The sequence below is a fragment of the Salvelinus alpinus genome, chromosome 19 (genome assembly GCF_045679555.1).
Source record: "Salvelinus alpinus chromosome 19, SLU_Salpinus.1, whole genome shotgun sequence".
Lineage (NCBI taxonomy): Eukaryota > Metazoa > Chordata > Actinopteri > Salmoniformes > Salmonidae > Salvelinus > Salvelinus alpinus.
Genome location: NC_092104.1, coordinates 38,696,545 through 38,723,816, shown reverse-complemented (window position 1 = coordinate 38,723,816; position 27,272 = coordinate 38,696,545). Strand labels below are relative to the sequence as shown.

Below are 27,272 nucleotides of genomic sequence, written 5' to 3'. Positions count from 1 at the left end.
CCGTTGTTTAGGTTTGTGCAGTGTTGCACGGCAGACACCAGACACGTGGCGCGCATAACCAATCACAGCCTTCTTCTGCCATTGCGCGCTCTACGAAGTTACGACACGCCCTTCTCGACTTCAATTTAGGAAGGTGCATGGTATGGCCACTGAGTGCACAGCCTTTATTAAGAAACACCTGTTGTGAATAAACTCTACCACCTTTATTTAGGCTACTGTGACATTGCACTGTATTTGCATTAAACCTTTTGCAGCAATCATATGGATGGCATGGGGGTTGTTTGTTATAAAAATGATCAGTGAGACCAGTTTGGGTTGGGGCCACAGTGCTTTATTGTCTTACATTCATTCCCTAGATAGGGTCAAATGTAGTCACAGGGGCCATCAGGGGTTCAGAACAGTATGCAGCAATAATAGACAATGGTAAGTGCATAGAAATAGAATCCTACTATCTGGAACCCTATATCTATGGGTGAGTGCTGTTAAATCCACAAGGGAGCACATGCTGTGCATTGAGCAATCTATGGAAGTAAGTTCATAATCAACTATAAGCTGTGTGATTTATACTATCAAATTGATTAGGATATCATTGTTTGATATTGGGATCCATTTTTGGGGGAATTGGAATTCTGTCAAGTGTTCTGACATGGTTGGCAAGGATGAAATACTGTGTAATTCATTGTGAAATAGGCTATTGTGTGATTCAATTATAATCACTTCTGGACTCCTTCAAAGAGCATATTATACATCTAATAAAGGATTAAAAGGAACTTTACAAGTTTAAAATGCAATGTGAAAAATATTTTTCTCTCAAAAACCTTGGTTTGTTAACTATTTGTTAACTGCTTGTTAACTCGTTACGGGGGTTTTAACCATCTGTTCTGTCTAGAATGACATGGCTACCCCAATTCCCATCAAGTCCTATCCAACTACCTTGTATGTCTCCAGTGTTTGTCTGGCAAAATATGGTATGTCTGGCCAAATCAACATTACTGAACACTGAACACGTCATTTGATTGAGGCAACATGCTGTTGTGTGTGCCAAAGCTAGTTATGGCAATTTAGTGTGGTTATAAAAATGATTACACATGCTGATTAGGCTATATTGATTACCGGTCAATTACAGAGACAGAACATGTGGTTAAGGCTGAAAGTAAGGAGTTTTTTATGCTGTAAATCAATTGTGCTGCTGGACACCACAGGACTAGGCTAAATGTTACTGAGTAACTCATTACAGTGTTCAGTAACTCATTACAGTGTTCAGTAACTCATTACAGTGTTCAGTAACTCATTACAGTGTTCAGTAACTCATTACAGTGTTCAGTAACTCAATACAGTGTTCAGTAACTCATTACAGTGTTCAGTAACTCATTACAGTGTATTTTTGTTCCCTTCTGAACAGCTTAGTTCTAAAGTATAGGCCAATATCAGATATCAGGGTTACATCTATTATGGAAGTGTTGCCAAATGGTTGATAAGACAAACTCTTAATATAATAAATTGTTATTTTATAACACAATGTACTTTATGGTGAAGAGTACATTGATGTGGTTGCCATGTTTTCTGTGTAGCTCGAGGGCAATTCCTCAGAAATGGAATTACTATGAGACTCAGATATTTCACTATTAAATATATTTCAAAGTTTAACCAATAGCAGAAACCGTCATTTGAGATGTTAAACTTTGAAATCAATGGATTTTGTTTGGTATACGTTGAGTTACATACCATAACATAGACTGACCAGGTGAATCCAGGTGAAAGCTATGATCCCTTGTTGATGCCACTTGCTAAATCCACTTCAATAAGTGTAGATGAAGGGGAGGAGACAGGTTAAAGAAGGATTTTCAGCCTTGAGACAATTGAGACATGGATTGTGTATGTGTGCCATTCAGAGGGTGAATGGGCAAGACAAAATATTAAAGTGCCTTTGAATGGGGTATAGTAGTAGGTGCCAGGCACACCAGTTTGTGTCAAGAACTGCAATGCTGCTAGGATTTTCACACTCAACAGTTTCCTGTGTGTATCAAGAACGGTCCACCACCCAAAGGACATCCAGCCAACTAGACACAACATGGGCCAGCATCCATGTGGAATGCTTTCGAAACCTTGTAGAATCCATGTCCTGGTGAATTGAGTCTGGGGCATGAGGGGGTTTAACTCAATATTAGGAAGGTGTCCTTAATGGTTTGTACACTCTGTGTATATGTTCAATTTCTTGTATCTTACTCTTAATTTTATGCTTCCTATGTAAGGGAGAACGGGGTTGGTTGTCACAGTGTTTGTCACAGTGTTTGTCACGGCTGTGTGATAATTTCAAGATACAAATGTGTGTCCTCTATAGGAGAGGTCATACACATGGTAAATTCAGGCCAGGATCACAAAACATTGAGGGGAGAGGAATACTATAATTTTTCAAGGGTGAAAGTATATATTCACTTGAAATTAAGTGTATCATCATTAGACATGCTAAAAAAGCCTACTACTTCTAACTATATAATACATTCAATCAGGAAGATACAGTATCTGTAAGGCTCCTGTCTAACTGTTAGATGTGTTGGTGTGTTGGTTCCCCTGGGCAGGAAAATGGTCAGGAAGTCCCTGGTGGCTGGCCTGGTGGTTTTGCTGGTGGCTGCAGTAGGAGTGTTCTTGGGGGTGTTCATGGGGGTGGGAAACAAGAACCCCATCTCACCCTCAGACCATTTCTACTCAAAAGCTGCCGTGGCTACAGATGCTGGGATATGCTCTGAGGTGGGGAGGTAAGTAATGTAACACTAGCCAACTAATTCCCTTTGATACAATGATTCATGGAAGACGCTTAGACAAATGACAGGACACGATTAAGCTCTACAAGGAGCATTAAGTGTGTGTGTGTGCGTACCTAGGGACATCCTGAAGAGGAACGGCTCAGCGGTGGATGCATCTATCGCCGCCCTGCTGTGTGTTGGCCTCCTGAACGCTCACAGCATGGGCATTGGAGGGGGTCTCTTCTTCAACATCTACAACGCTTCCACAGGTGAGTCAGTGTGTCCTCAAGACACCACAAATTATAAAGGCTAACAAACACATCCATTTGTCTGTATTTTGTATCACTGTTCGACAGGGAAGGTAGAAACCATTGACGCGAGGGAGACAGCACCCATGAACGCGACGGAAGACATGTTTGGCGAAAACACCCAGCTTTCTCGGAAAGGTACCATTTTTACTGTTCTGGAATGTACGTCAGGCACAGGGTAGGCTAGGCAGGTTCTGTAGTTCAAACCATCCTGAGATAACAGTTGAATAGTAATATCGTAGCTGTCATGTATCACAGTGGGGTAGGGATAGAGAGAAGATAACACTGTGTTTGAACCTTCTGGCAGCCTCTTCCCTGATCTTCCATCATTCTAAGGAAAATTAGCTCTAACCTTCTGCATCATATGCATTGCTAAGGGGGCAACAGTTTGACCTGTCAAAACGGGGAAATGGAATGATACGCATTTTAAATCCTTTCTGGGCAGGGTTCCAACTTTGTGCAAAATGTGGTAAAGACTTCTTTGCATAACAGGTGGATTGTCTATAGCCATTCCAGGGGAGATCCGTGGTTACGAGATGGCACACAGGAGACACGGCAGGCTGCCATGGAAGGAGCTGTTTGAGCCAAGCATTGAGTTGGCACGCATAGGTTTCCATATAGGCAAAGCCCTGGCCAAGGCCATCGCCAGCAACAAGGACGCTATTCAAGGAGATGCCAATATGTGGTGAGGATAGGACAGGAGATCAAAGAAAACAAATATGGAAAGAAATATTCTGTAATTGCTATATTACTACTACAACCACTTCTACAAATCTAATAATATTGACAAAGATAGACTTAAGTGATATGGATGGTTGATAAAAGCTACCCTTTAATGAGAGTGTAAATGAAATGTTCTATAACAGGGATGGGCAACTTTGATGGGGGTGGGGGCCACAAAAAATCTGAACTCATTATAAGGGGTCGCAGTGGCTCTCGGGTCTGTGTACCAACATCCATACCCACACATGCAGTCAGTGTCGGCCCCAACCTTTTGGGGGCCCTAAGTGACATTTTGTTGGGGGGCCCCCACCTTGCGAGCAGAACATTTTAGCAGCCCCCCCTTGACAGCGGAGAGAAAAATTGAAGTTTTAGAGTTAATTTCCTGCAAATTCTACACATTTTTTCATGTGGCATAGAGGGGGTGCTGCCGTTTAAAAGCAAGTTTGCTGCAATTCTACACATTTTGCCATGGGGCGGAGAGAAGATTTAGCAATTGCATAACTCATTTCATGCAATTCTATTAATTTTGCCATGGGACTGAGAGAAAAATGTGCAGTTTTACAGCTAATTTCCTGAAATTCTACAAATTTTGCCATAGGGTGGAGAATTGTTTTTTCACTTTTGAATATGATATCTAATCACAAAATCAATGGGGTCCCCTGGTCGGTAATTTGACCATGATTACTACACGTTTAGATAGCTGGCTAGACTAATTTACCAATCAAAAAATGTTTAGCTGACATAGGCTAGTTGAGTGACTGACATAACAAGATAAAAACTACTGATGTACAACAACATTTTGAAATGTCACCTTGTGTGATCTACTATTCTAACTCTCAACATTAAGTTCAGACCCCGACTGAGGCCATCCCTGCTCAATAAAGTACTGTAATTGGATTATTAGTTGGATTTTATCACAGAGTACCACATTGATATATTGCAACCAATAAAATGTGATTACATTGATGTCCAAAATTCATGGCTTCCTCTGTGATTTATTATAACCATTGATGATTTGATTGGCCGCTGTAAAACCTATGATGACAATGCCATGGGAATGCTGGTCCTTTTACTCTACAGATTTGTTTGAATAACTCCTGATAAGTTTTCTGCTCCTGTTTTTGTATTCCAGTGAAGTGTTCTGTGACTCCCAGAAAAACATCCTGAAGGAAAATGATATCATTAAATTTCCCAAACTAGCAGACACCTATAAGAGGATAGCGGAGGAAGGACCTGATGTTTTTTACAATGGGACAATGGCACAGACAATTGTTGATGACATCCAGGCAGCAGGTCTTTCTCTATTTCTTGTGCATTATAATATTCTATTAAAGCTCATCATTCTTGCTGTACACACTATGATGATGATAAGGCAAGACAGATCTGATAGGCAGTTTGTCGATGTGCTTCTTCAGCAGTTATTATTTTCACTTCTCAGGTGGGATTATCACCCTGGAGGACATGTTGTACTACAGGCCTGTGTTGAATGAGAACCCACTGAAGCTGACCGTGGGCGAGTACACCATGCACGTCCCAGATGCCCCCTCCAGCGGCCCAGTCCTGGCACTCATACTCAACATAGTGGACGGTGAGCAGCAGCCTAGATAACTCTGAGTCTGAACTCAGCCATGCGGACCAGAGGATGTCAGGTTTCCTTCCACTGTACCACCTTGGACAGTGTTTCCGCCCCCTCCATAACCACCACCGCCCCTCTACATGAATCCAGCCACAGCTAATTGACCAGATGCAGAGAGTGTGGTCATGGAGAAGATGATTAGTCGTGCTTTAGACACAGAGGGGCATCATCATCCACCACTAATTGACTGTAAACAAACAGCTCAGGCCTCCCAGTTTGTCATCTCATCTTAAGAGAGCTCTCTGGACATTATCTCACTGGAAATGAACTAAACTGCTCTAGTCCTCTACATCTTGACATCAACCATAGCTGCTCGTGTTTGTGCAAAAACAAGGACGGAATCAGACGGAAATGACCCTGTGATGGAAACATCGAATTACATTAAAACTGTATCTTTGAAAAATGAACACAGTTCTTTTTTTGGGCTGACATATTAGATCGATTAAATGTGGCCCGTGAGGGATTTTGTAAGCTTTTTGGGGGGATAATGATAATGAATCGATACATTTTCAAATAACTCCCCTTTTTCTGCCCACAAATTCATTTTGACGAACAAATCGGTCGCCAAAAAATCAGTGCGGCCATCCGTTGAATTTTGAAATCCCCGATGTGGCCTTAGAGTCAAAAAGTTAACTCACCCATGTATTAGATCAACATTGTTTATGTGCTTTTTCTACAGGGTATAACTTCACTGGCACAAGTGTTTCAACGGCCGAGAAAAAGACTCTGACGTATCACCGCATCGTGGAGGCTTTCCGGTTTGCTTATGCCAAGAGGAGCAAACTAGGGGATCCACGTTATCTCAATATCACTGATGTGAGAACCCTGATACACAGCTTTCAAATAAAAAGTTTCACTCACAAATATATATACACAGTGCATTCGGAAAGTATTCAGACCTCTTGACTTTTTCCACATTTTGTTACCGAACAGCCTAATTCTAAAATTAATTAAATTGTCCCCACCCCTCAATCTACACACATTACACCAGAATGACAAAGCAAAAACAGGTTATTAGATTTGTTTGTAAATGTATTACAAATAAAATGTATTACAAATAAAAACCTGGAATATCACATTTACAAAAGTATTCAGACCCTTAACGCAGTACTTTGTTGAAGCACCTTTGGCAGTGATTACAGCCTTGAGTCTTGGGTATGACGCTACAAGCTTGGCACACCTGTATTGGGGAGTTTCTCACATTCTTCTCTGCAGATCCTCTCAAGCTCTGTCAGGTTGGATGAGGAGCATCGCTGTACAGCTATTTTCAGGTCTCTCCAGAGATGTTTGATTGGGTTCAAGTCCGATCTCTGGCTGGGCCACTCAAGGACATTCAGAAACTTGTCCTGAAGCCACTCTTGCATTGTCTTGGCTTTGTGCTTAGGGTCGTTGTCCTGCTGGAAGGTGAACCTTCACCCCAGTCTGAGGTCCTGAGTGCTCTGGAGCAGGTTTTTATTAAGGATCTCTCTGTACTTTTCTCCATTCATCTTTCCCTCAGTCCTGACTAGTCTCCCAGTCCCTGTTGCTGCATCCCCACAGCATGATGCTGCCACCACCATGATTCAACGTAGGGATGGTGCCACGTTTTCTCCAGACGTGACACTTGGCATTTAGGCCAAAGAGTTCAATCTTGGTTTCACCAGACCAGAGAATCTTGTTTCTCATGGTCTCAGAGTCCTTTAGGTGCCTTTTGGAAAACTCCAAGCGGGCTGTCATGTGCCTTTTACTGAGGAGTGGCTTCCATCTGGCCACTCTACAATAAAGGCCTGATTGGTGGAGTGCTGTAGAGATGGTTGTCCATCTGGAAGGTTCTCCCATCTCCACAGAGGAACTCTGGAGCTCTGTTAGAGTGACCATCGGGTTCTTGGGCACTTCTATGATCAAGGGTCTTCTCCGCCGATTGGTCAGTTTTGCCGGGCGGGCAGCTCTAGGAAGAGTCTTGGTGGTTCCAAACTTCTTCCATTTAAGAATGATGGAGGCCACTGTGTTCTTGGGGACCTTCAATGCTGCAGAAATGTTTTGGTATCCTTCCCCAGATCTGTGCCTTGACACAATCCTGTCTCGGAGCTCCACGTACAATTCCTTTGTCCTCATGGCTTGGTTTTTCCTGTGACTGTCAACTGTGGGACCTTATATAGGCAGGTGTATGCCTTTCCAAATCATGTCCAATCAATTGAATTTACCACAGGTGGACTCCAATCAAGTTGTAGAAACATCTCAAGGATGATCAACAGAAACAGGATGCACCTGATCTCAATTTTGAGTCTCATAGCAAAGGGTCTGAATACTTACTTTATGTACATGTAACAAAATGTGGAAAAAGGGAAGGGGTCTGAATACTTTCCGAATGCACTGTATTTGACTTTAAAATAAAAATGGTTTGTAGTTGTTTACTGAACATGCTCTATAATCACATGCTGTTGACTGCTGTTCAACATTGCCAGGAGAAACTAATTGAATTCCTATTTGATGATTTTATCTTCTCTCCAGCTCATCCACAACATGACCTCAGACTACTTTGCTGACGGGATCAGGAGCAAGATCACAGATGACACCACTCATCCCGACAGCTACTATGAGCAAGATTATTTTGTCCCAGACAATCATGGGACAACACACCTGTCCGTCATAGCTGAGGATGGAAGTGCTGTGGCTGCCACCAGCACAATCAATCTATAGTAAGAGTCCTACAAGGCAAGACCTCCTCTGAGACAATAGGACTGATGAATACATAATGCTACAGGGTAGATTATAGATATCCAGAGACAGATCCTTAATATAGTATACATGTGCACTCTAAACAAACTTTGTTGCCGATGTTCTTACTAAGAATCTTCTATTTGCATTTAACCCAAAAATAACATGTATAGGTTACTTAACTCCTATAATTACTTAACTCTAACTACTTAACTATCATTCCTATCTTCAGTTTTGGCTCAAAAGTCATGTCCCGATCAACTGGCATCATTTTTAACGATGAGATGGATGACTTTAGCTCTCCATACATCACCAACGGCTTTGGAATCCCTCCATCTCCTAACAACTTCATCCAGCCTGGTGAGAATAGGAACTGAAATCAATATCCTTATTGCTGGTAGGCTACTGAAAGTTCTCAATTTACACATGGCTCCAGTTTGAACCTTGGCTGGTTTGTTTTCTGAGAATACCTTTTGGTCTGAAGATTGATCTCTCTCATTTTTTAGGTAAAAGGCCTCTCTCTTCTATGTGCCCAACTATTATCTCTGACAAAGACAATAGAGTGAAAATGGTGGTGGGAGCCTCTGGTGGAACAAAGATCACCACAGCAACTGCCCTAGTAAGTTTTGATCCATACACATAAATGTCCTCTCTAAAACTGATATAGCCTATACTAACACATGATATCCATCTATCCTTACATAGTGATATTGTGATGAATCAGAGTGCAAGAAGCTTCCTTTTCTCATTTACATAGGTGATTCTGAATACCTTGTTCTTTGACTACGACCTGAAAAAAGCTGTGACACTACCTCGAATTCACAATCAACTCAACCCAAGTATGACTGTAGTGGAGGACGGCTTTGAAAAGGTGGGTAATTCTGAACAATATCGCATCGTATATTGTTGAATTAAAAAAATTGGTTTCGTAACTCTGGACTTTAATCTGTGTGTGTGTGTTTATTTCTGTGTTTATGTATGTGTGTGTTTGTGTAAAAGAGTGTATTAGATGGCCTGGTAAAGAAGAACCATGTAACAGAGCTGCTGATGACTCCTGATTCAGTGGTGCAGGCGGTGGTGAGACAGGGGGAGCGGCTCTGTGCCGAGTCCGACCCCAGGAAAGGGGGCTATCCAGCGGGCTACTGAGTCTTACCTCACCTCTTCCTTCCCAAACCTGGAGTGGACCTCCATAAAGAGGCAGGGATAGAGCTAAGTATCTGGAAAGACACGAAAACAATGCCTCCTCAAGGTGACACAGCCACTCTCTTTCTTCAGCTGAAATTCATTTCAAGATGTGGAAAAGGACTTTACTCCACATCAATACCTCCTCCCTTCACACCAAATAATCGGCGGCATTTCTGCTTTTATTTCAGCATTATTCATTATTTATTTTTGTGTTTTGAAAAAGAAGTGAGGTTGCAACTCTGAAAGTGGCATTTTTTAAATCGTAGCTGTATCAAGAGATCATCATTATCGATTATCCTGAAGATAGAAGTTTATTAATGCAGTGGGGTAGCAGAAAGCTGGACTGCAACTTTCGATTCCTGCTGGATGTAAATACCAATGGGCCAGAACTTTATGGACGCCATGAATCTTCTGATATACATTATGAAATAGTTTGCCTAGGAAATATTAGCCAACATATTAGTCAAATTACTCTGTGATGATGAGCGATCATTCTGTTTGACAGAAAAAGAGCCATTTATCTGAGATTTAAGGAAAGCAATGTTTTAGGGGAGAATATGAACACCAATATGGAAGGTTGTCAAAGTAGTTTGTCTGTCCATTGAACAAATCAAATGTAGAGAAATGACTGTTTTATCTCTCCATCAAAAAAAAATGGTCTGTATGTTTTAACCTCAGGCCTTAACCTCAGGTCTTAACTGGTCAGGTTGCTATATCTGTTGGTGCTTTATGGGTTGGCTAAATCACGAACAGATCTGGCAACCAGGCTACAGGTCTACTATCTGCCTTATGAAGATGTTGGTCACAGGTAGCTACATTTTTCCTTTCATGAGGAAGCATATTCTGATCTGTTAACTGAAAACTGTGATTTCTGTTTTTCTGATTTCATCTCAACTCTGACCGTTGCCCATGGGGGCCTATTGTTAACAAGGGCTCAAATATGGCTGCCATTTAACTACTCAAATGGTATTTTTACATTTGTTGTGATGCAGAATGTTGAGAAAAACACATAAATTGTTCATGCGGCTTATTATAGCGGCTTATTATATGTAGTAAGACCATAGCAGTACAGTGAATGTATAGTGTATTTACATTTGCATATATATATTTTTAAACATGCATTGTTCTCATGCCATGCTTGTTATAATTTTTTTTTTTTAAATAAGATATATTTTACATTAGTCAGCCTGTTGCCAATATTCTTAGAGGCTTATTTCTCTGCATCGATACCTGTAACCAAAGAACTGATGACAAATGTACACAATAGATTAATAACAGCTACATGTCTAAACAACTGACTGAAGTACAATTTTACACCTACAACCTAAAAATTGGTCTCGACTTCCTTCAATAGTCTGAAGATGTCACGATCGTGTGGAGGAGAGACGGACCAAGGCGCAGCGGGATAAGAATACATCTTCTTTTATTTGAACGACGAAGATGAAACACGAAACGAAACACTTATACAAACTATACAAAACAACAAACGACCGTGAAGCTATAAACGTAGTGCACACACAGGCTACAAACGTTCAACATAGACAATTACCCACAAACACCTAAAGCCTATGGCTACCTTAAATATGGCTCCCAATCAGAGACAACAATAACCAGCTGTCTCTGATTGAGAACCAAATCAGGCAACCATAGACTTTCCTAAACACCTACACTCAACCAGACATACCTAGACACATACACTCAACACAAACCCATACACTACAACCAACACCCCCTATACCATATAATCACCCAAAACACACACATACCCCATGTCACACCCTGACCTAACTAAAATAATAAAGAAAACAAATAATACTAAGGCCAGGGCGTGACAGTACCCCCCCCCCAAAAGGTGCGGACTCCGGCCGCAAAACCTGACATATAAAGGGAGGGTCCGGGGTGGGCCCTAATATGGCGGCGGCTCGGGTGCGGGACGTGGCCCCCACTCCAGCATTGTCAATATCCGCTTCGGTGTCTCTGGTAGATCCTGGCTGACTGGCGGATTCAGCCGATCCCGGCTGACTGGCGACTCTGGCTGCCCATGGCTGGCGGGCGACTCTGGCTGCCCATGGCTGGCGGGCGACTCTGGCTGCCCATGGCTGGCGGGCGACTCTGGCTGCCCATGGCTGGCGGGCGACTCTGGCTGCCCATGGCTGGCTGACGGCTCTGGACGCTCATGGCTGGCTGACGGCTCTGGACGCTCATGGCTGGCTGACGGCTCTGGACGCTCATGGCTGGCTGACGGCTCTGGACGCTCATGGCAGGCTGACGGCTCTGGACGCTCATGGCTCGCTGGCGGCTCTGGCAGATCCTGTCTGGTTGGCGGCTCTGGCAGATCCTGTCTGGTTGGCGGCTCTGGCAGATCCTGTCTGGTTGGCGGCTCTGGCAGATCCTGTCTGGTTGGCGGCTCTGGCAGATCCTGTCTGGTTGGCGGCTCTGGCAGATCCTGTCTGGTTGGCGGCTCTGGCAGATCCTGTCTGGTTGGCGGCTCTGGCAGATCCTGTCTGACGAATGGCTCTAGCAGCTCCTGACTGACGAACGGCTCTGACGGCTCGGGACAGACGGGCGGCTCTAATGGCTCGGGACAGACGGATGGCTCAGACGGCACTGGGCAGACGGATGGCTCAGACGGCACTGGGCAGACAGATGGCTCAGACGGCACTGGGCAGACAGATGGCTCAGACGGCACTGGGCAGACAGATGGCTCAGACGGCACTGGGCAGACAGATGGCTCAGACGGCACTGGGCAGACAGATGGCTCAGACGGCACTGGGCAGACAGATGGGTCAGACGGCACTGGGCAGACAGATGGCTCAGATGGCGCTGGGGAGACGGATGGCTCAGATGGCGCTGGGGAGACGGATGGCTCAGATGGCGCTGGGGAGACGGATGGCTCAGATGGCGCTGGGGAGACGGGTGGCTCAGATGGCGCTGGGGAGACAGATGGCTCAGATGGCGCTGGGGAGACGGATGGCTCTGGCCGGATGAGGCGCACTGTAGGCCTGGTGCGTGGTGCCGGAACTGGTGGTACCGGGCTGGAGACACGCATCTCAAGGCTAGTGCGGGGAGAAGGAACAGGGCATACTGGACCCTGGATACGCACATTAGGCCTAGTGCGTGGTGCCGGCACTGGTGGTACCGGGCTGGGGACACGCACTTCAAGGCTAGTGCGGGGAGCAGCAACAGGATGCACAGGACTCTGGAGACGCACAGGAGACTTGGTGCGTGGTGTAGGCACAGGTGGTAATGGGCGGGAGACACGCACCATTGGACGAGTGCGTGGAGGAGGAACAGGGCTCTGGAGACACACTGGAAGCCTGGTGCGTGGTGTAGGCACTGGTGGAACTGGACTGGGGCGGGGAGGTGGCGCCGGAAATACCGGACCGTGCAGGCGTACTGACTCCCTTGAGCATCGAGCCTGCCCAACCTTACCTGGTTGAATGGTCCCCCTCGCCCGCCCAGTGCGGGGAGGTGGAATAACCCGCACCGGGCTATGTAGGCGAACCGGGGACACCATGCGTAAGGCTGGTGCCATGTAAGCCGGCCCGAGGAGACGCACTGGAGACCAGACGCGTTGAGCCGGCTTCATGGCACCTGGCTCAATGCCCAATCTAGCCCTACCAGTGTGGGGAGGTGGAATAACCCGCACCGGGCTATGAACACGTACAGGAGACACCGTGCGCTCTACTGCGTAACACGGTGTCCGCCCGTACTCCCGCTCTCCACGGTTAGCCTGGGAAGTGGGCGCAGGTCTCCTACCTGCCCTCGGCCCACTACCTCTAAGCCCCCCCCAAGAAATTTTTGGGTTGTACTTGCGGGCTTCCAGCCTTGCCTCCGTGCTGCCTCCTCATATCGCCTCCTCTCGGCTTTCGCTGCCTCCAGCTCTTCACGAGGGAGGCGATATTCTCCCGGTTGTGCCCAAGGTCCCTTTCCATCCAAAATCTCCTCCCATGTCCATGAATCCTTTGTTCCTTGCTCCTGTTGCCACTGATCACGCTGCTTGATCCTTGTTTGGTGGGTAATTCTGTCACGATCGTGTGGAGGAGAGACGGACCAAGGCGCAGCGGGATAAGAATACATCTTCTTTTATTAGAACGACGAAGATGAAACATGAAACGAAACACTTATACAAACTATACAAAACAACAAACGACTGTGAAGCTATAAACGTAGTGCACACACACAGGCTACAAACGTTCAACATAGACAATTACCCACAAACACCTAAAGCCTATGGCTACCTTAAATATGGCTCCCAATCAGAGACAACAATAACCAGCTGTCTCTGATTGAGAACCAAATCAGGCAACCATAGACTTTCCTAAACACCTACACTCAACCATAGACATACCTAGACACATACACTCAACACAAACCCATACACTACAACCAACTATACCATATAATCACCCAAAACACACACATACCCCATGTCACACCCTGACCCAACTAAAATAATAAAGAAAACAAATAATACTAAGGCCAGGGCGTGACAGAAGAACAAAATACACAGCAGCTTCCTTCTGACGAATCTTAGCAAGATGTGGCATTTGGCGCCAGCTGGGGCTTTTACAAAAGCCTCCAAATGGATTATTCACTGAAGCAATTGCTTCCATGGACCAGTGATGCATAGGAGGCTACATAGCCAACTCAGGCTAAATACTTCCTCTCTATCAGTGTGCTCTTCTCCTTTATTAAGACACTTTATGTTGATGTTTCCTTTATTTTGGCAGTTACCTGTAGCTGCTGAGTAAGTCAACTCTACTGTGCACAGAGATGTGACTGCCAACTAAAGTCCATCTATGGTAGTATCCTGTTGTCTAGGCTACAACCTGGTTGGTTCTATTGAATGTGGCCTGAGACACTATCTGCGTACTCTCTACTCTCTACTTCCCTGTATGAGCAAGAAGATCCATATTCATTCAGACAGAATTCAGCCTGTGGGCAGATGGGAAATGATGGCTAATGAAGCTGTATATTACATACAAAAATAGCAAAGCAAGGGTATTTCAATCCTTTGATGCAGCTCATCTAACTGTGCTAATAGAACATATCCCATGCCCCCGACTAATGTGATCCTCTTGACAGCACAGGCCTGAACAGAGTATAGTGTCAGTGTTGATGCACAGTGCTCACATACAGGGCAGGCCACTGGTTCAGAGGACATTTAGCGTCACTAGGCACATGCCCCATCTAGTGTTGTCTGATGAAAAGACATCCCACGGCTGCAGCTCACCCTCTCCATCTCGCTCTAGATATATAAACACACGCACACAAGAGCAGAGTGAAATATGCAGTGTGAGTCTGTGTGTATTTACACAGACAGTCTCCGTGCCGTCTCCTGTTCCATGGAGGCCCATTATCTACTGTATTGGTTTATAGAGCGAAGTGACATGTAGCGTATTTCAGACCCCGCACACAGTCTTAGAGTACTTCTTGTGCAAACATACCAATAAACATCTGGAACAAACCAACATGGTAAAGTTAAGACTGATAGGGCAATGGAACATACTTTCTTTTTGTCTAATGTAAGCCGTTGATGTCAACCAAAAAAGGCTCAAGTAATATGACAATGCTTTTTTCATGTGAAAGGGACATGCAGAACATTCTCAAAAACCAGCCCACTCAAATGTTAAATATTACATTGGCTTTCAACTAAATTGGTTCTGCTTTGTACCTCAAATGCGTAGAGACCCAGAATGTAATATTTGAAGGCTCAGGGCTATATCACCGTGTCAATGCTTTGTTTCAGTAATAAAACTTCAGTGTTTTCATACCAATGTTAGGTAATGTTTTAAATGCTATTAGGCTAAGCTTCTTCTGTATACAAACCAAAGGGCAATTCAGGATATTGAAAATATCCAAATATTTCACAAGACGTGATCTTGGATCAATGCCATTATGAAGAGATAATGTAAATGTAATGGCGCTCATGACTGGCACTGACTGAGTATGCTGAATAACTTAACCCAATAAAAAAATGATCACTCTCACAGGTCGCATAAATCTACACCAGACTAACAAAAACAATGTGCAGTGTCATTGTTCAGCTCAGTTCTCACAGATTGTCATGTTATGGCACACACACAAAGATATTTCAAATCATCTCAGGACTATTACATTGATGTGCGCATATCTCTGGGAAATCTTTTCCTTTGCTAAAATGTTCACTTTTTTCCATTGGCATGCTTCCAGTTGAAGAAAAATCTCAATGCTCTCTCTAAAAAATACTCATCTTCTGCCCGGCTCTGATTTGATATTACTCTCACTCATCATATCGTGGTAACTCCGACAGCTGAGAAACACTAAACCATTCCTCATTCTCTAAGCATAGATGAGAACGCGGATCCTCTATGCTAGATATCTCTGTATATTTATCTTTGACCTATGATGGGATCCCACCACTGGGACTTTGAAGAACATGATGATAAATGACAAAATACAAGTACATATCATAGAGAATGATAGTGGCCAAAGGGCAAAATTAGCATAGGCAGTGTCATTGAGGACTTCCACCATTTTAATGTGTCAACTGGGTGAGACTTCCAAATTCATTGGCTGATCGTGAAGAAAATGTACTACTTAAAAATGAAGAGATCCTCAATGGAGCTGCCCATACCGTCACAGACGCTATAATTGCAGATGCAAAGACAAGTCCTCTATAGTCCAGATCAATTCTATCGACATCCTACAACAGAGGCTATGACTACCTCTAAAGAATCAGATCTCTCTGGTCCTGAATAAAGGATAAACTGTTGTATAACAGTATGTATGCTGAAATTCAAATACTATGTGGGTGCTACTCAGGCGGTGTGGCAGCATCTAGGTTTCCATATCGAGGCCTCTGGATCCTGCAGTTATCCATCACGTCCTGAGGGAAACACCTACATTTGTTGGTACTGTTTATACTGCAAATAAACGTTAAAATTGTGGGGAGGCCCAACCAGGCTGCACTCTTTCGCCAACAGCTGTGCTTGACATCTAGTGGTAGTCAGACAAACATTTTCAGGTGGAACAAATTTGTGATTTTCTTGTTCTCCATTTTGCAAAAAAAAAGCACAACAAACATGAGAAAAGATTAGAGACTTGAAGTCTGATCTTTATATTGTAGATAGACGATACCAGTTTGCAATGTAAATTTGGAGTGCCCTAAACCAGTTGTTTCTCTACTCTTTAACACACAAGCAATGTTGCAATTTGAACCAAAAGATAGGATAGAATGCGAAGTCCATGACAATGACAGAGTACACCAGTATATGTTCTGGTCTGTGTCGGAGAAGGCAGGGTGGTGATGACTGTTCAGAGTCGCATGGCAACAGCTGCCCCCGGCGCCTGCAGCTCCTGGTCCAGGAGGCGGAACAGCATGGCACATTTGTTGCGCTGGGGGGTTTGTCCCAGGGTGTGGTGCAGCCGGGCCTGCAGGTAGTGGACGTCACGGAGACGCTCCTTACAGTCCAGCATGGAGAAGTAGGCTGCAGCCTCTCCCAGCGATTGCACAGCCAGGCCTAAAGCTGGAGGGAGACAACAGGGAGGAAGACTCTGAACGACTCCTGTCTGTGTACTTACATGACAAAGTGATTGTATCCACAAACATGTACATTTGAGGTAGTGAGTGATATTAAGTTTGTGTTGCGGATGTGTGCTACCTGCATGCCTCTGGCCATTGGACCGGGTCCCAGCTATGGCCATCTGACAGCGGGCTGCCAGCAGCAGAGCTCTGCCCTTATCCATGACCGCTCCGTGGGCCAGGATGGGCTCCATCGCCTCATGAAGGACACCCAGAGCCTGCTCCGGCACTCCCAGCATCAACTGGACAGGGGGAAGGAGAAGAACACAAACTATTGGACTTTTTACATATAACCCAGTATGAATTTCTTGTTGTGCCTAAATGTGGGAGTTTACTTTGCATACAATATGCAGTTCTGTCTAAGTTAAGGGGTTTGAAGATGTGTGTGTTAGCATGTGTAGGGGTTTGCGAGAGTATACGGTGGTGTTTGCCATAACAGGGTTACATATTGCATGTTGTGCTGACCTGAGTGAAAGCCAGGTGAAGGATGGTCTCGGAGGCCAGGGCCTGTAGGTGGTGCTGTCTGGCCAGGGCCAGGGCCTGCAGCAGGAGAGGAAGGGCTGTGGCAAAACCTGACGACTCCCAATGCAACTCAGCTGTGACCAGCATCACCCTGCACAAGGCATACAAATATGTCTAAAACACATATCTGATAAACAACACTTACCCCAAAAATATGGAATCTGTTGTTTCATTTAGAGCCTACCTGATGATCATCTCTGTGTACTTGGTCTTCTCGCAGTACAGCTGCAGCCTCTGCAGGATACTGTATGCTTCAGTGGTCCGGTTCAAGGCCTTCAGTACTTGAGCTTTCCTGTTAACACGACAGATATACACATGGGTCGTTCCACGAAAAGAGTGCGGTTTGCGTCCCTTTAATATTTTAAGTAGAAATTGTGCACCAATATTGCATTTTAAAAGCCTGTTCTATGAAATGAAGTGCCCTTTAATATAGACCACCTTCAATAAATCTGTCCCTTCGTCAACACCGTGTCACTTCTAGGAAGATTTAAACCCACATACACCCAAAATGTATCCTAGTTTCCCCATCATTGTAAAACCCTGGTTATTTTGTTACTTTGACGAAGTTATTTCTGAAGATGATTATTTAATGTGATTAGTGATTCATTTACGTCTGGCATTCCTTTTAAGGTCAACCCTGTTACATTAATTGAACTCAAATTTTAATCTGGTGAAACTACTCCATTTTAAAAGATTTGGTTTCAAAAGTAAAATGTAACATTAATAGTTAAATCAGTGTAAAAAAGCAGGTGATCTGGTTCTACTCTTTTTGGCAATTTTCTGGTGTTCTGTGGTGGAAAACTGAGCGTGTCGAGAATAACATGTCAACCCTGTTACCCATAGATAGACAGGCTTGAAACGTTTTAGCAATGTACATTTTTTTTGTGAAGCTTGCATTCAGTTGCCCCTCCCTGAGGTACACAACAAGCTTTCATTCTGCCTGTCACAAGAGGATTTATGGCTGATTTAATATGAAATCATCAACCCTGTTACAGTCAACCCTGTTCCTTTATCTGCCACTTAGTATAGTCTTATTTATTTGTATCTCGAGATGGGAAAACGTGTTTTTCATCTAGTTGAACATGTGCTCTTTATGACAATGTTCAAATTAGGTGAAATCAAAACGTTTTTGGGGACTAAGTTACACTTCTCAAAAGCTACTGAATTAGTGGAACGCCCCACATACAGACAGCTACAGCACTGGAAGACTGTGTAAAGGTGTTCTATGTTCTGAGTCATGACCCTTCCTTACCTATAAAGACCCTCAGTTTTGTTCAAGGCAGCAATGGCTGTGACATGGGGCTCCGCCAAGTGGTATTTCCCATCATTCATAGCTCTGTCAAACTGGATCTTGAGGTCACAGAGCATCCACAGCTGGGTGACAGAACACAAACATTAGAATGAACAGCCCACTTCATACCAGCCATGTCAGTGTCATCGCCTTTGAAAAGAAGACAATGGCATTTCTGTGTTCCGCAGCAATAGGAAAGTGATAAACATGGGGATTGAGGCCAAGTCTATAGTTGATGGATAGAGAAGAGCAGAAGTTCAGAATGGCTCACCTTGGCATGTTGGGTGTGAGGTGGAAACTGCTCCTTCAGATGCTTCAGGACCTCAGACACAGCCCCATACAGGCCCTGGAGGAAGGGAGACAGGAACATGTAACTGGTGCAGGCCTCACTCACAGCCTACACAAGTGCACATCTCCCGAGCTTTAATCTGGATCACATCAACGGTTATGAAACGGCCCTGAGTGACTAAATGAGCACTGAGGGAGACGTGACAGAGGGACTGAAGCCGGAGAGACAGAGGTGGGATGAGGTGTACCAACTACAGTACCTGTTCAGCATGAAGCTCAGCCAGGTGGCAGAGGGCCACAGCAAAGGCCTCTGTGTTGTTCTGCTGGACCCCAAAGTTAACCTGCTCCAGGCTATTCATGTTCAGGAGGAGCTGGGCCTGCTGCTGAGCCATGGTGCTGGAAGAACACATACGTTCAACAGGACATGAATGTTGGAGACGTGCAGTCAGTGAATGTGTGTTGGATTAATTAAATTAGTCAAGACTGGATATCAATAATTGACAGTCACTCTTTTTTTCTTACCAATCGAGTAAAAAACAGGTTTCATACTAAAAGATAAACTTACTGGTTAGGATTGTTTATGTTCAGTGTGGATTCTGATTGTCAGGGAGGATCAGGATGCATGAAGGAGACCCACCTCTTGCCATACATCCTCCATATGGACGTTGTCTGAGCCAGGCTGATGTCTATGAGCTCTGACAGGCTGTGCTTCCAGTGCAGGATGTCTGTGTCCTTCAGAGCGTCCATCAGCTCATGGGCTGTCTTGCCCTGGACCGCCCCTTGCTGGACCAGGGACTGAATGCCAAGAGACACCAGGTACTGAGAAGGGGAGAGAGAGTGTGAAGGTAATGTGAGGCTTAGTAAACACCTGGCTCTTCTGAACTCTCATAGCCTGACCTCTCAGTTTCAAACCTAAGGGCAGACCCATCGTTGCCAGTATTGACTCTTCTAGAGCCACTCTCCAACTTTGTTGATTCTTTCATTAAACCTATTGTGGAAAAACTCCCAGCATGTCAAAGATTCTACAGATGTGATTAATAAAATATCAGAACAGTCTAATCTCCCTGACATCATCATATTGGCTACATTTGATCTAGAGAGGGTCTACACGAATATCTCTCATGAAAAAACCCCAGATGCACTGGGATATTACAGGACCGTGAAGGAGAAATGTCACCACCTAATGAATTAATCTGTGCACAGCTTCTCTAGTTCTCAAGCACAACTATACTGAACAAAAATGTAAATGCAACAATTTCAAAGATTTTACTGAGTTAGAGGTCATGTAAGGAAATCAGTCAATTGAAATAAATTCATTAGGCCCTAATCTATGGATTTCACATGACTGGGCAGGGGTGCAGCCATGAGTGGTCCATGGAGTGCAGAGGCCAACCCACTTGGCAGCCAGGCCCACTCATTGGGGAGCCAAGCACAGCCAATCAGAATAAAAATTTTCCCCACAAAAGGACTTTATTAGAGACAGAAATCCCCCCCCCAGATGATCCCACAGATGAGGGCGGATGTGGAGGTCCTGTGCTGACGTGGTTACATGTGGTCTGCGGTTGTGAGGCCGGTTGGACATACTGCCAAATTCTCAAACTACGTTGGATGCAGCTTATGGTAGAGAAGTGAACATTCAATTATCTGGCAACAGCTCAAGTGGACATTCCTGCAGTCAGCATGCAAATGGCACGCTCCTGCAAAACTTGACACATCTTTGGCATTGTGTTGTGTGACAAAAGTGCACATTTTAAAGTGGCCTTTATTATCCCCAGCACAAGGTGCACCTGTGTAATGGCCATGCTATTTAATCAGCTTATTGATATGCCACACCTGTCAGGTGGATGAATTATATAGGCTAAGGGATGCTCACTAACAGGGAAGTACACAAATTTGTGCACAGAATCTGAGAAATCCATTTGTGCGTATGGAACATTTCTGGGATTTTCTATTTCAGTACAAAAGCTGAACACACATCCAGGTACTTTCGGCAGGTGCTGGAGTTGTAGACAAACTCTTGGAAAATAAAAAGGAAAAACACTGCTGCTCATGCTCCTAGGTGATTATGTCTAACACTGTCTGATGAAGACCTAAGGGTCGAAACGTTATAAATATATATATATATATTTTTTAAATCACCTGGGAGCATGAGCAGTGTTTTCCTATCCGTTTTATATTTCAGCTCATGAAACATGGGACCAACACTTCACAAGTTGTTTATTTTTTTGTTCAGTGTAAATTCCCACCCAAAGCCTTTATGATCAAAAACCCACCCACATCTTTTTCATCTACAAACGAGGCCCCAATCTTCACAGTAGACTAGTCCAAGCCAGCCTCTACACAGGTTCTAAACAAACCCTCCTTACTCCCCTGAGATGGAAATGACCTCTGTGGAAATGGTGCTCAGTGCAACACCAAAAGAAGAACAGTCGACACCCTAGGTCTGGAAAAATATGTAGTGTTAAAGGGGCGATCACACGCAACACAAAACATGTGATTTATATCCTACACTGTTTGTGATACCATGTACATGGGCAAGACATCCAGAAGCTTGAAACATAGAATAAGTGAACAAAAATAATTCTATAAGACGCAAGGATGAAAATGACCCTGTTGCTTTTCACTTTATCCAGTGCTCTGTGGGTCTTCTCAATGCCCTGGAATTGTAGAGGTGTGTCACCAAGAGGAGGAGATAATGACCGTTAACTATGCTAGAGAGAACTCCTCTGGATTCATACTTTAGGCACCCTGTAGCCGTTATGACACAATGAGGATTTTGATAGGAGTGTCATGTTGTAATTATTATCGTCATCTTAGCTTCACACACCCCGTTCACTGGTATTAGGGTGTGCTGTATTCAAGATGGCTCTAGTGGCCCAATACTTACCCAACAGGTTACCTTAAATTGTATCTACTTGTTTTCTAAATTTCTTCTGGTTCTACATATGTATAGTGCATTCGTTAAGTAATCAGACACAATCAAAAATGTACTAAATTAAAATCTACACACAATACCCCACAACGACAAAGCGAAAACAGGTTGTTAGAAATGTTTGCTAATTTATAAAAATAATATTTAAATACCTTATTTACATAAGTATTCAGACACTTTGCTATGAGACTCAAAATTGAGCTCCTGTTTCCATTGATCATCCTTGAGATGTTTCTACAACTTGATTTGGAGGCCACGTGGTAATTTCAATTGGATTGGACATGATTTGGAAAGGCACACACCTGTCTATATAAGGTCCCAAAGTTGTTAGTGCATGTCAGAGCAAAAACCAAGACATGAGGTCGAAGGACAGGATTGTGTCGAGGCACAGATCTGGAGGAAAGTACAAAAACATTTCTGCAGCACTGAAGTTTGGAACCAACAAGACTCTTCCTAGAACTGGCCGCCCGGCCAAACTGACCAATCGGGGGAGAAGGGCCTTGGTCAGGGAGGTGAGCAAGAACCCGATGGTTACTGACAGAGCTCCAGAGTTCCTCTGTGGAGATGGGAGAAACTTCCAGAAAGACAACCATCTCTGTAGCACTCCACCAATCAGGCCTTTATGGTAGAGTGGCCAGACGGAAGCCGCCACTCAGTAAAAGACACATGACAGCCCACTTGGAGTTTGCCAAAAGGCAACTAAAGGACTCTGACCATGAGAAACAAGATTCTCTGGTCTGATGAAACCAAGATTGAACTCTTTGGCCTGAATGCCAAGCGTCACATCTGGAGGAAACCTGGCACCATTCCTACGGTGAAGCATGGATGGCAGCATCATGCTGTGGGGATATTTCTCAATGGCAGGGACTGGGAGACTAGTCACGATTGAGGGAAAGAGAAACGGAGCAAAGTACAGAGAGATCCTTGATGAAAGCCTGCTCCGTAGAGCTCAAGACCTCAGACTGGGGTGAAGGTTCACCTTCCAACAGGAAAACGACCCTAAGCACACAGCCAAGACAACGCAGGAGTGGCTTCGGGACAAGTCTCTGAATGTCCTTGAGTGACCCAGCCAGAGCCCGGCCTTAGCTGTGCAGCAACGCTCACCATGATAGAGCTTGAGAGGATCTGCTGAGAAGAATGGGAGAAACTCCCAAATACAGGTGTGCCAAGCTTGTAGTGTCATAGCCAAGAAGACACAAGGCTGTAATCGCTGCCAAAGCACTGAGTAATAAAGGGTCTGAATAGTTATGTAAATGTGATATTTCCATATAAAAATATATATAAATTAGTTTAAAAAAAACACGTTTTGCCTTGTCGTTATGGGGTAATGTGTGTAGATTGATCCATTTTAGAATAAGGCTGTAACATAACAAAATGTGGAAAAAGTCAAGGGGTCTGAATACTTATAGTATATAGTGTTATACATTTTCCTTTCCGTTTTCAGCTTTATTGCTCTCTGAGAGTATGGGTTCCTTATGCTAACACCACATTCCCTGTGTATGTTTTTGTTCTAATAGAAATACATCTAACATTGTCTGTTCTATCCTGTATTTCTATCTGATATTATGACAACTTGTGGCCGTTGTGGGTACTTTAGGTGTTTTGGGTACCCACAGGTGTCTGCAATTACTTCTGGCTCGCTGTGTGGCCTTATCTGTCCCACTATTGTCTGTGGAGATATGCTCTGATGAAGGTCGACTGACCAAAAGCTATGCTATAATTAAAATAAATTAGCTTCTGGCTGGAAGTGTGCATAGACATTTACGTTTCGCCTCCAGCACCTTCACAAATCAGCTTTGGGTATGCGGTAGATTCTGCCTATTATCTGAATCTATTGCATAAAACCGTACGAGAACCTGGAGTGCGCCAGTCTGCACGCTCATGCTATTCTTACCGGTAGACAGAAGTGGGCAGCCATTTTCACTGAGTCCTCAGTTAGCACAGAACTGTCAGATCCTTTCATCTGTTCAAGGGTATAAAGCCAACTCTGAAAGAGATACAAATACATTAATAGATGATTACACAGATAACGTATTGGTGCTGAGAAAGTGGTACAAGGTATAGACACGGACCAACCTTGACTACCCATATTGTGTAAATACTATGTTGAGCATAGAACACGAAAGTAAAAGCTCCTACCAGGCAATGCTGCAGGCACACGTGATCGTTGGACTCCTGGGCAATGCGGATAGCTTCCTGTAGAGCCAGGTCAGCCTGTTGACTGATTTAAGAGTTGGAGTTGATTTCATTTGACAAGAATCAATATTGCATAGATAAATTGCAACTGATATTGACACACAGACTTTCCATATCTATGCCCACTACTACTCACTAGTGTCCAAAGCGACAATGCAGTGCTGCCAGGTTGAGGGCAGCGTAGCGGAGACTTCTCCCATAGCCTTCGTCCCCGTTGCTCTTTCCCTCGCTCCCCGACAGGATGAGGCGGTCAAAGTAATGTAACAGACTGTGGGTGGAGATGAAGATGTCCTGGACTCGCATGCTGTTCAGGTAGCTCAGGTAATGCTGCAGACACAAAACAGCTGCCTCAAACACAATCAGGTTGACCAAAAATCACTCAAACGCTCACTTTCTTTATGCTCCACACAAATTTCCTGTCAGGTTTGTTTGAGTCCATAATATTAACTGATAGTAGAACCTCACCGCCTCAGCAAAGTCAGGGTTGAACTTGAGCATGTTGTTCAGCTCGTCCTGCAGGGCAGATGGCTTCAGGGCTTTGTTCTCGTCATTCTTTAGAAGGTACGCTTGTCTAGCAAGAAAGTACTCTGCTTGCTTCTGCGAGAGTGGGCCTCTGCTTGGGGCATCCTCATTTCTATTGAAAGAAAAGTAGCAAATAAGGAAAAATAACAATATGCAAAGGATAAACTGATGACCATCACACTGATGAGAATGATTACTACATGTCATGCCTGGTGTTCAACCTTCCCAAGATCTCCCATGTCACCCTGCTCCTCCGCACACTCCACTGGCTTCCAGTCGAAGCTTGCATCCACTACAAGACCATGGTGCTTGCCTACAGAGCAGCAAGGGGAACTGCCCCTTCCTACCTTCAGGCTATACTCAAACCCTACACCCCAACCCGAGTACTCCGCTCTACAACCTCAGGTCTCTTGGCTGTTCAACCTATATGGGGGTCAGCTCCCACTCAGCCCAGTCAAAGCGCTTCTCTTCCTGGCACCCCAATGGAGGAACCAGCTTCCCCCTGAAGCTAGAAAAGCAGAGTGCCTGCCCATCTTCCAATACTTACACACTATTCCCTCTACTACCACCTTATTTTACTTATACAAGTGAATTATACAAACCTTAGCTCAGACTCATGCAGCGGTGTAGTATCCAGCTCCTCCTTCTCCATCCTCTCCCCTACGTTGTCCTCTGTGCTGGTGAGGTCCATGTCAGAGTCGTCTGCAGCCAGGGCAGGCAGCCCCACCTGGACATCACCTGGCTGGGCGTAGTGACTGTGGTAGTACTGCTGCAGGGATTTGTACAGTTTGTACACCTGGCTGAAGGACAGCTTGTTGTAGGCCAGGAGCATGTGTCTCATGAACAGGCCTGAGAAAACAAAGACAAGGTCATGATGATAAAACCTAAAATCTGTGCAATAAATTCATATAGCACCACTAACTAAACACGATGCTCCGTTGATCCAACCTTTTGACTTCTGAATCAAATAATGCTTACTATTACTCACCAACAACACTGGTCTTATACGCCTCAGAATCAATAGCGCTGAAAGGAGTGGGGAGGGTGGCAAAGAAATATTCCATGTCCTTCAGCTCTCCATCAGCCATTTCATGTAACCTGGTAAGAGAAAATGTGTGTGATGAAAGAGCAAACATGCATCACTGACCTTCTACACTAGACATAGGCCTAGGCCACAGCAATTGGGTCAAGGACGCATCCATACCGGAGTTTCACAGCATATGCTGTTTGAGGGCAACATTCTTCCACAGTCTTCAGGAATTGGTCAAGAGTCAAGTCTGGACCCTGATAGACAGACACACCTTTGATAAAGAAAAGCAAGCAATTGACAGTGGAAAGTAGAAGTTGTAAGGTGATCAATAGCTATTCCAACCTGTTGTAGAGGCAGGATGAGTTTGTTCAAGCGCCTTCTTTCCTGAAGAGCAATTGGTTTTGACGTGGTCATCTCGTACAGCAAGGCCAGCACAGAGATTTTATACGGAGTCACCCAATCTTTGATGCCAAACACATTGGCATGGACCACCCCATTGGTCATCATTGGGTTGAAATACAAACTTTCATGTACGCTCGCCATTGTTTGAATTGGAAAGTTAACTCGCTAGCTAGCTTTCTAAATATTATAAAGCTACATTTCAACAGCGTTGTGTGAAGTCAAATAATCAAGAAAAACATGCAACAATTCGCAAACCATGTTACCGAGCTAGCTAACGTTAGCTAAGCTGATATTCCTTGCTAGCTAAACACGCTAGCTTGCTATCTAACTCCTTGAGTAGCTAACTATCTTATATTTTTGTGAGCAATTTTGTAGCCAGGCTGACTAATGTTATTTCAAGTCTGCCACATACGTCAATATTGCCAGTAGTATTTTGGCAACAAACTGCATGAAATTTAGAACATGGTTTACCACCCCGTCGCTTTTGCTTCAAACTGCCCTCCTCTGTCCCTATTTAATGACGTTCCTTCATGGCCACGCCCCTAAATGTCACAACATAGAGTGGATTGCAGAGTCATCGATTGGTCCCATCAGCACAATAAAAAACTCACACAAATGTATTTTCGAATACATTATTTTAATATGATGGATATCGTCTTCTCCATAAAATGTTAGGTTTTCCATAGTACCATCAGTTCCCTTCATGTAGGTCAGACCTACTTATTCCAGGACACCATTTTTATATCCTAATTGTACATATCTCATTTTAAACATACCTCACACAATTTAGACTTACATTTTACTTAGCAGACGCTCTTAACCAGAGCGACTGACAGTAGTGAGAGCATACATTTTCATACTTCGTAGTACTGGTATCCCATGAGACTCGAACCCACAACCCTGACATTGCAAGCACCATGGTCTACCAACTGAGATACACAGAACTCACCTCTTGACATATATTTTGTATTTTTATTAACAAACAACAAACATCAACAACCAAAAGAGGAATAGTCACACACAAAAAAGCATACATACAAACATTTTACATTGCCAGGAATCCTAAACAAACAAATCATGTTCATTAATAATACTAGAGGTTTTAATTGCCTTTTAGTTTTTTAAATAAAGTAGTGCCATATTGTAAGTGGTGTAAAATACTTAAGTAAAAATACTTTAAAGTACTACTTAAGTCGTTTTTGGGGGTATCTATACTTTACTATTTATAT

The 27,272-nt window shown here is 44.1% G+C and overlaps 2 protein-coding genes across 2 annotated transcripts; one reads left to right on the top strand and one right to left on the bottom strand.

Annotated features, from left to right (window-relative positions):
• The first annotated feature begins 2,571 nt into the window (after window positions 1-2,571).
• LOC139545520 (glutathione hydrolase 1 proenzyme-like) lies at window positions 2,572-10,957 on the top strand. Its single transcript, XM_071353396.1, has 12 exons — window positions 2,572-2,756; window positions 2,883-3,013; window positions 3,101-3,190; window positions 3,545-3,737; window positions 4,908-5,068; window positions 5,214-5,363; window positions 6,091-6,227; window positions 7,902-8,089; window positions 8,341-8,468; window positions 8,615-8,727; window positions 8,866-8,979; window positions 9,108-10,957. The coding sequence occupies exons 1-12, from the start codon at window positions 2,584-2,586 to the stop codon at window positions 9,252-9,254; spliced, it is 1,725 nt and encodes a 574-aa protein (XP_071209497.1). The 5' UTR covers window positions 2,572-2,583; the 3' UTR covers window positions 9,255-10,957.
• A 5,409-nt stretch (window positions 10,958-16,366) lies between these two features.
• On the bottom strand, window positions 16,367-26,538 carry anapc5 (anaphase promoting complex subunit 5). Its single transcript, XM_071353372.1, has 16 exons — window positions 25,984-26,538; window positions 25,816-25,895; window positions 25,600-25,709; window positions 25,214-25,460; window positions 24,555-24,723; window positions 24,226-24,416; window positions 24,033-24,114; window positions 23,788-23,880; window positions 19,599-19,780; window positions 19,222-19,357; window positions 18,945-19,019; window positions 18,635-18,756; window positions 17,567-17,674; window positions 17,326-17,473; window positions 16,940-17,102; window positions 16,367-16,804 (listed from the first exon to the last, which is right to left on the bottom strand). Exons 1-16 carry the CDS (start codon window positions 26,182-26,184, stop codon window positions 16,593-16,595), a joined length of 2,319 nt encoding a protein of 772 aa, XP_071209473.1. The 5' UTR covers window positions 26,185-26,538; the 3' UTR covers window positions 16,367-16,592.
• Window positions 26,539-27,272: the final 734 nt, after the last annotated feature.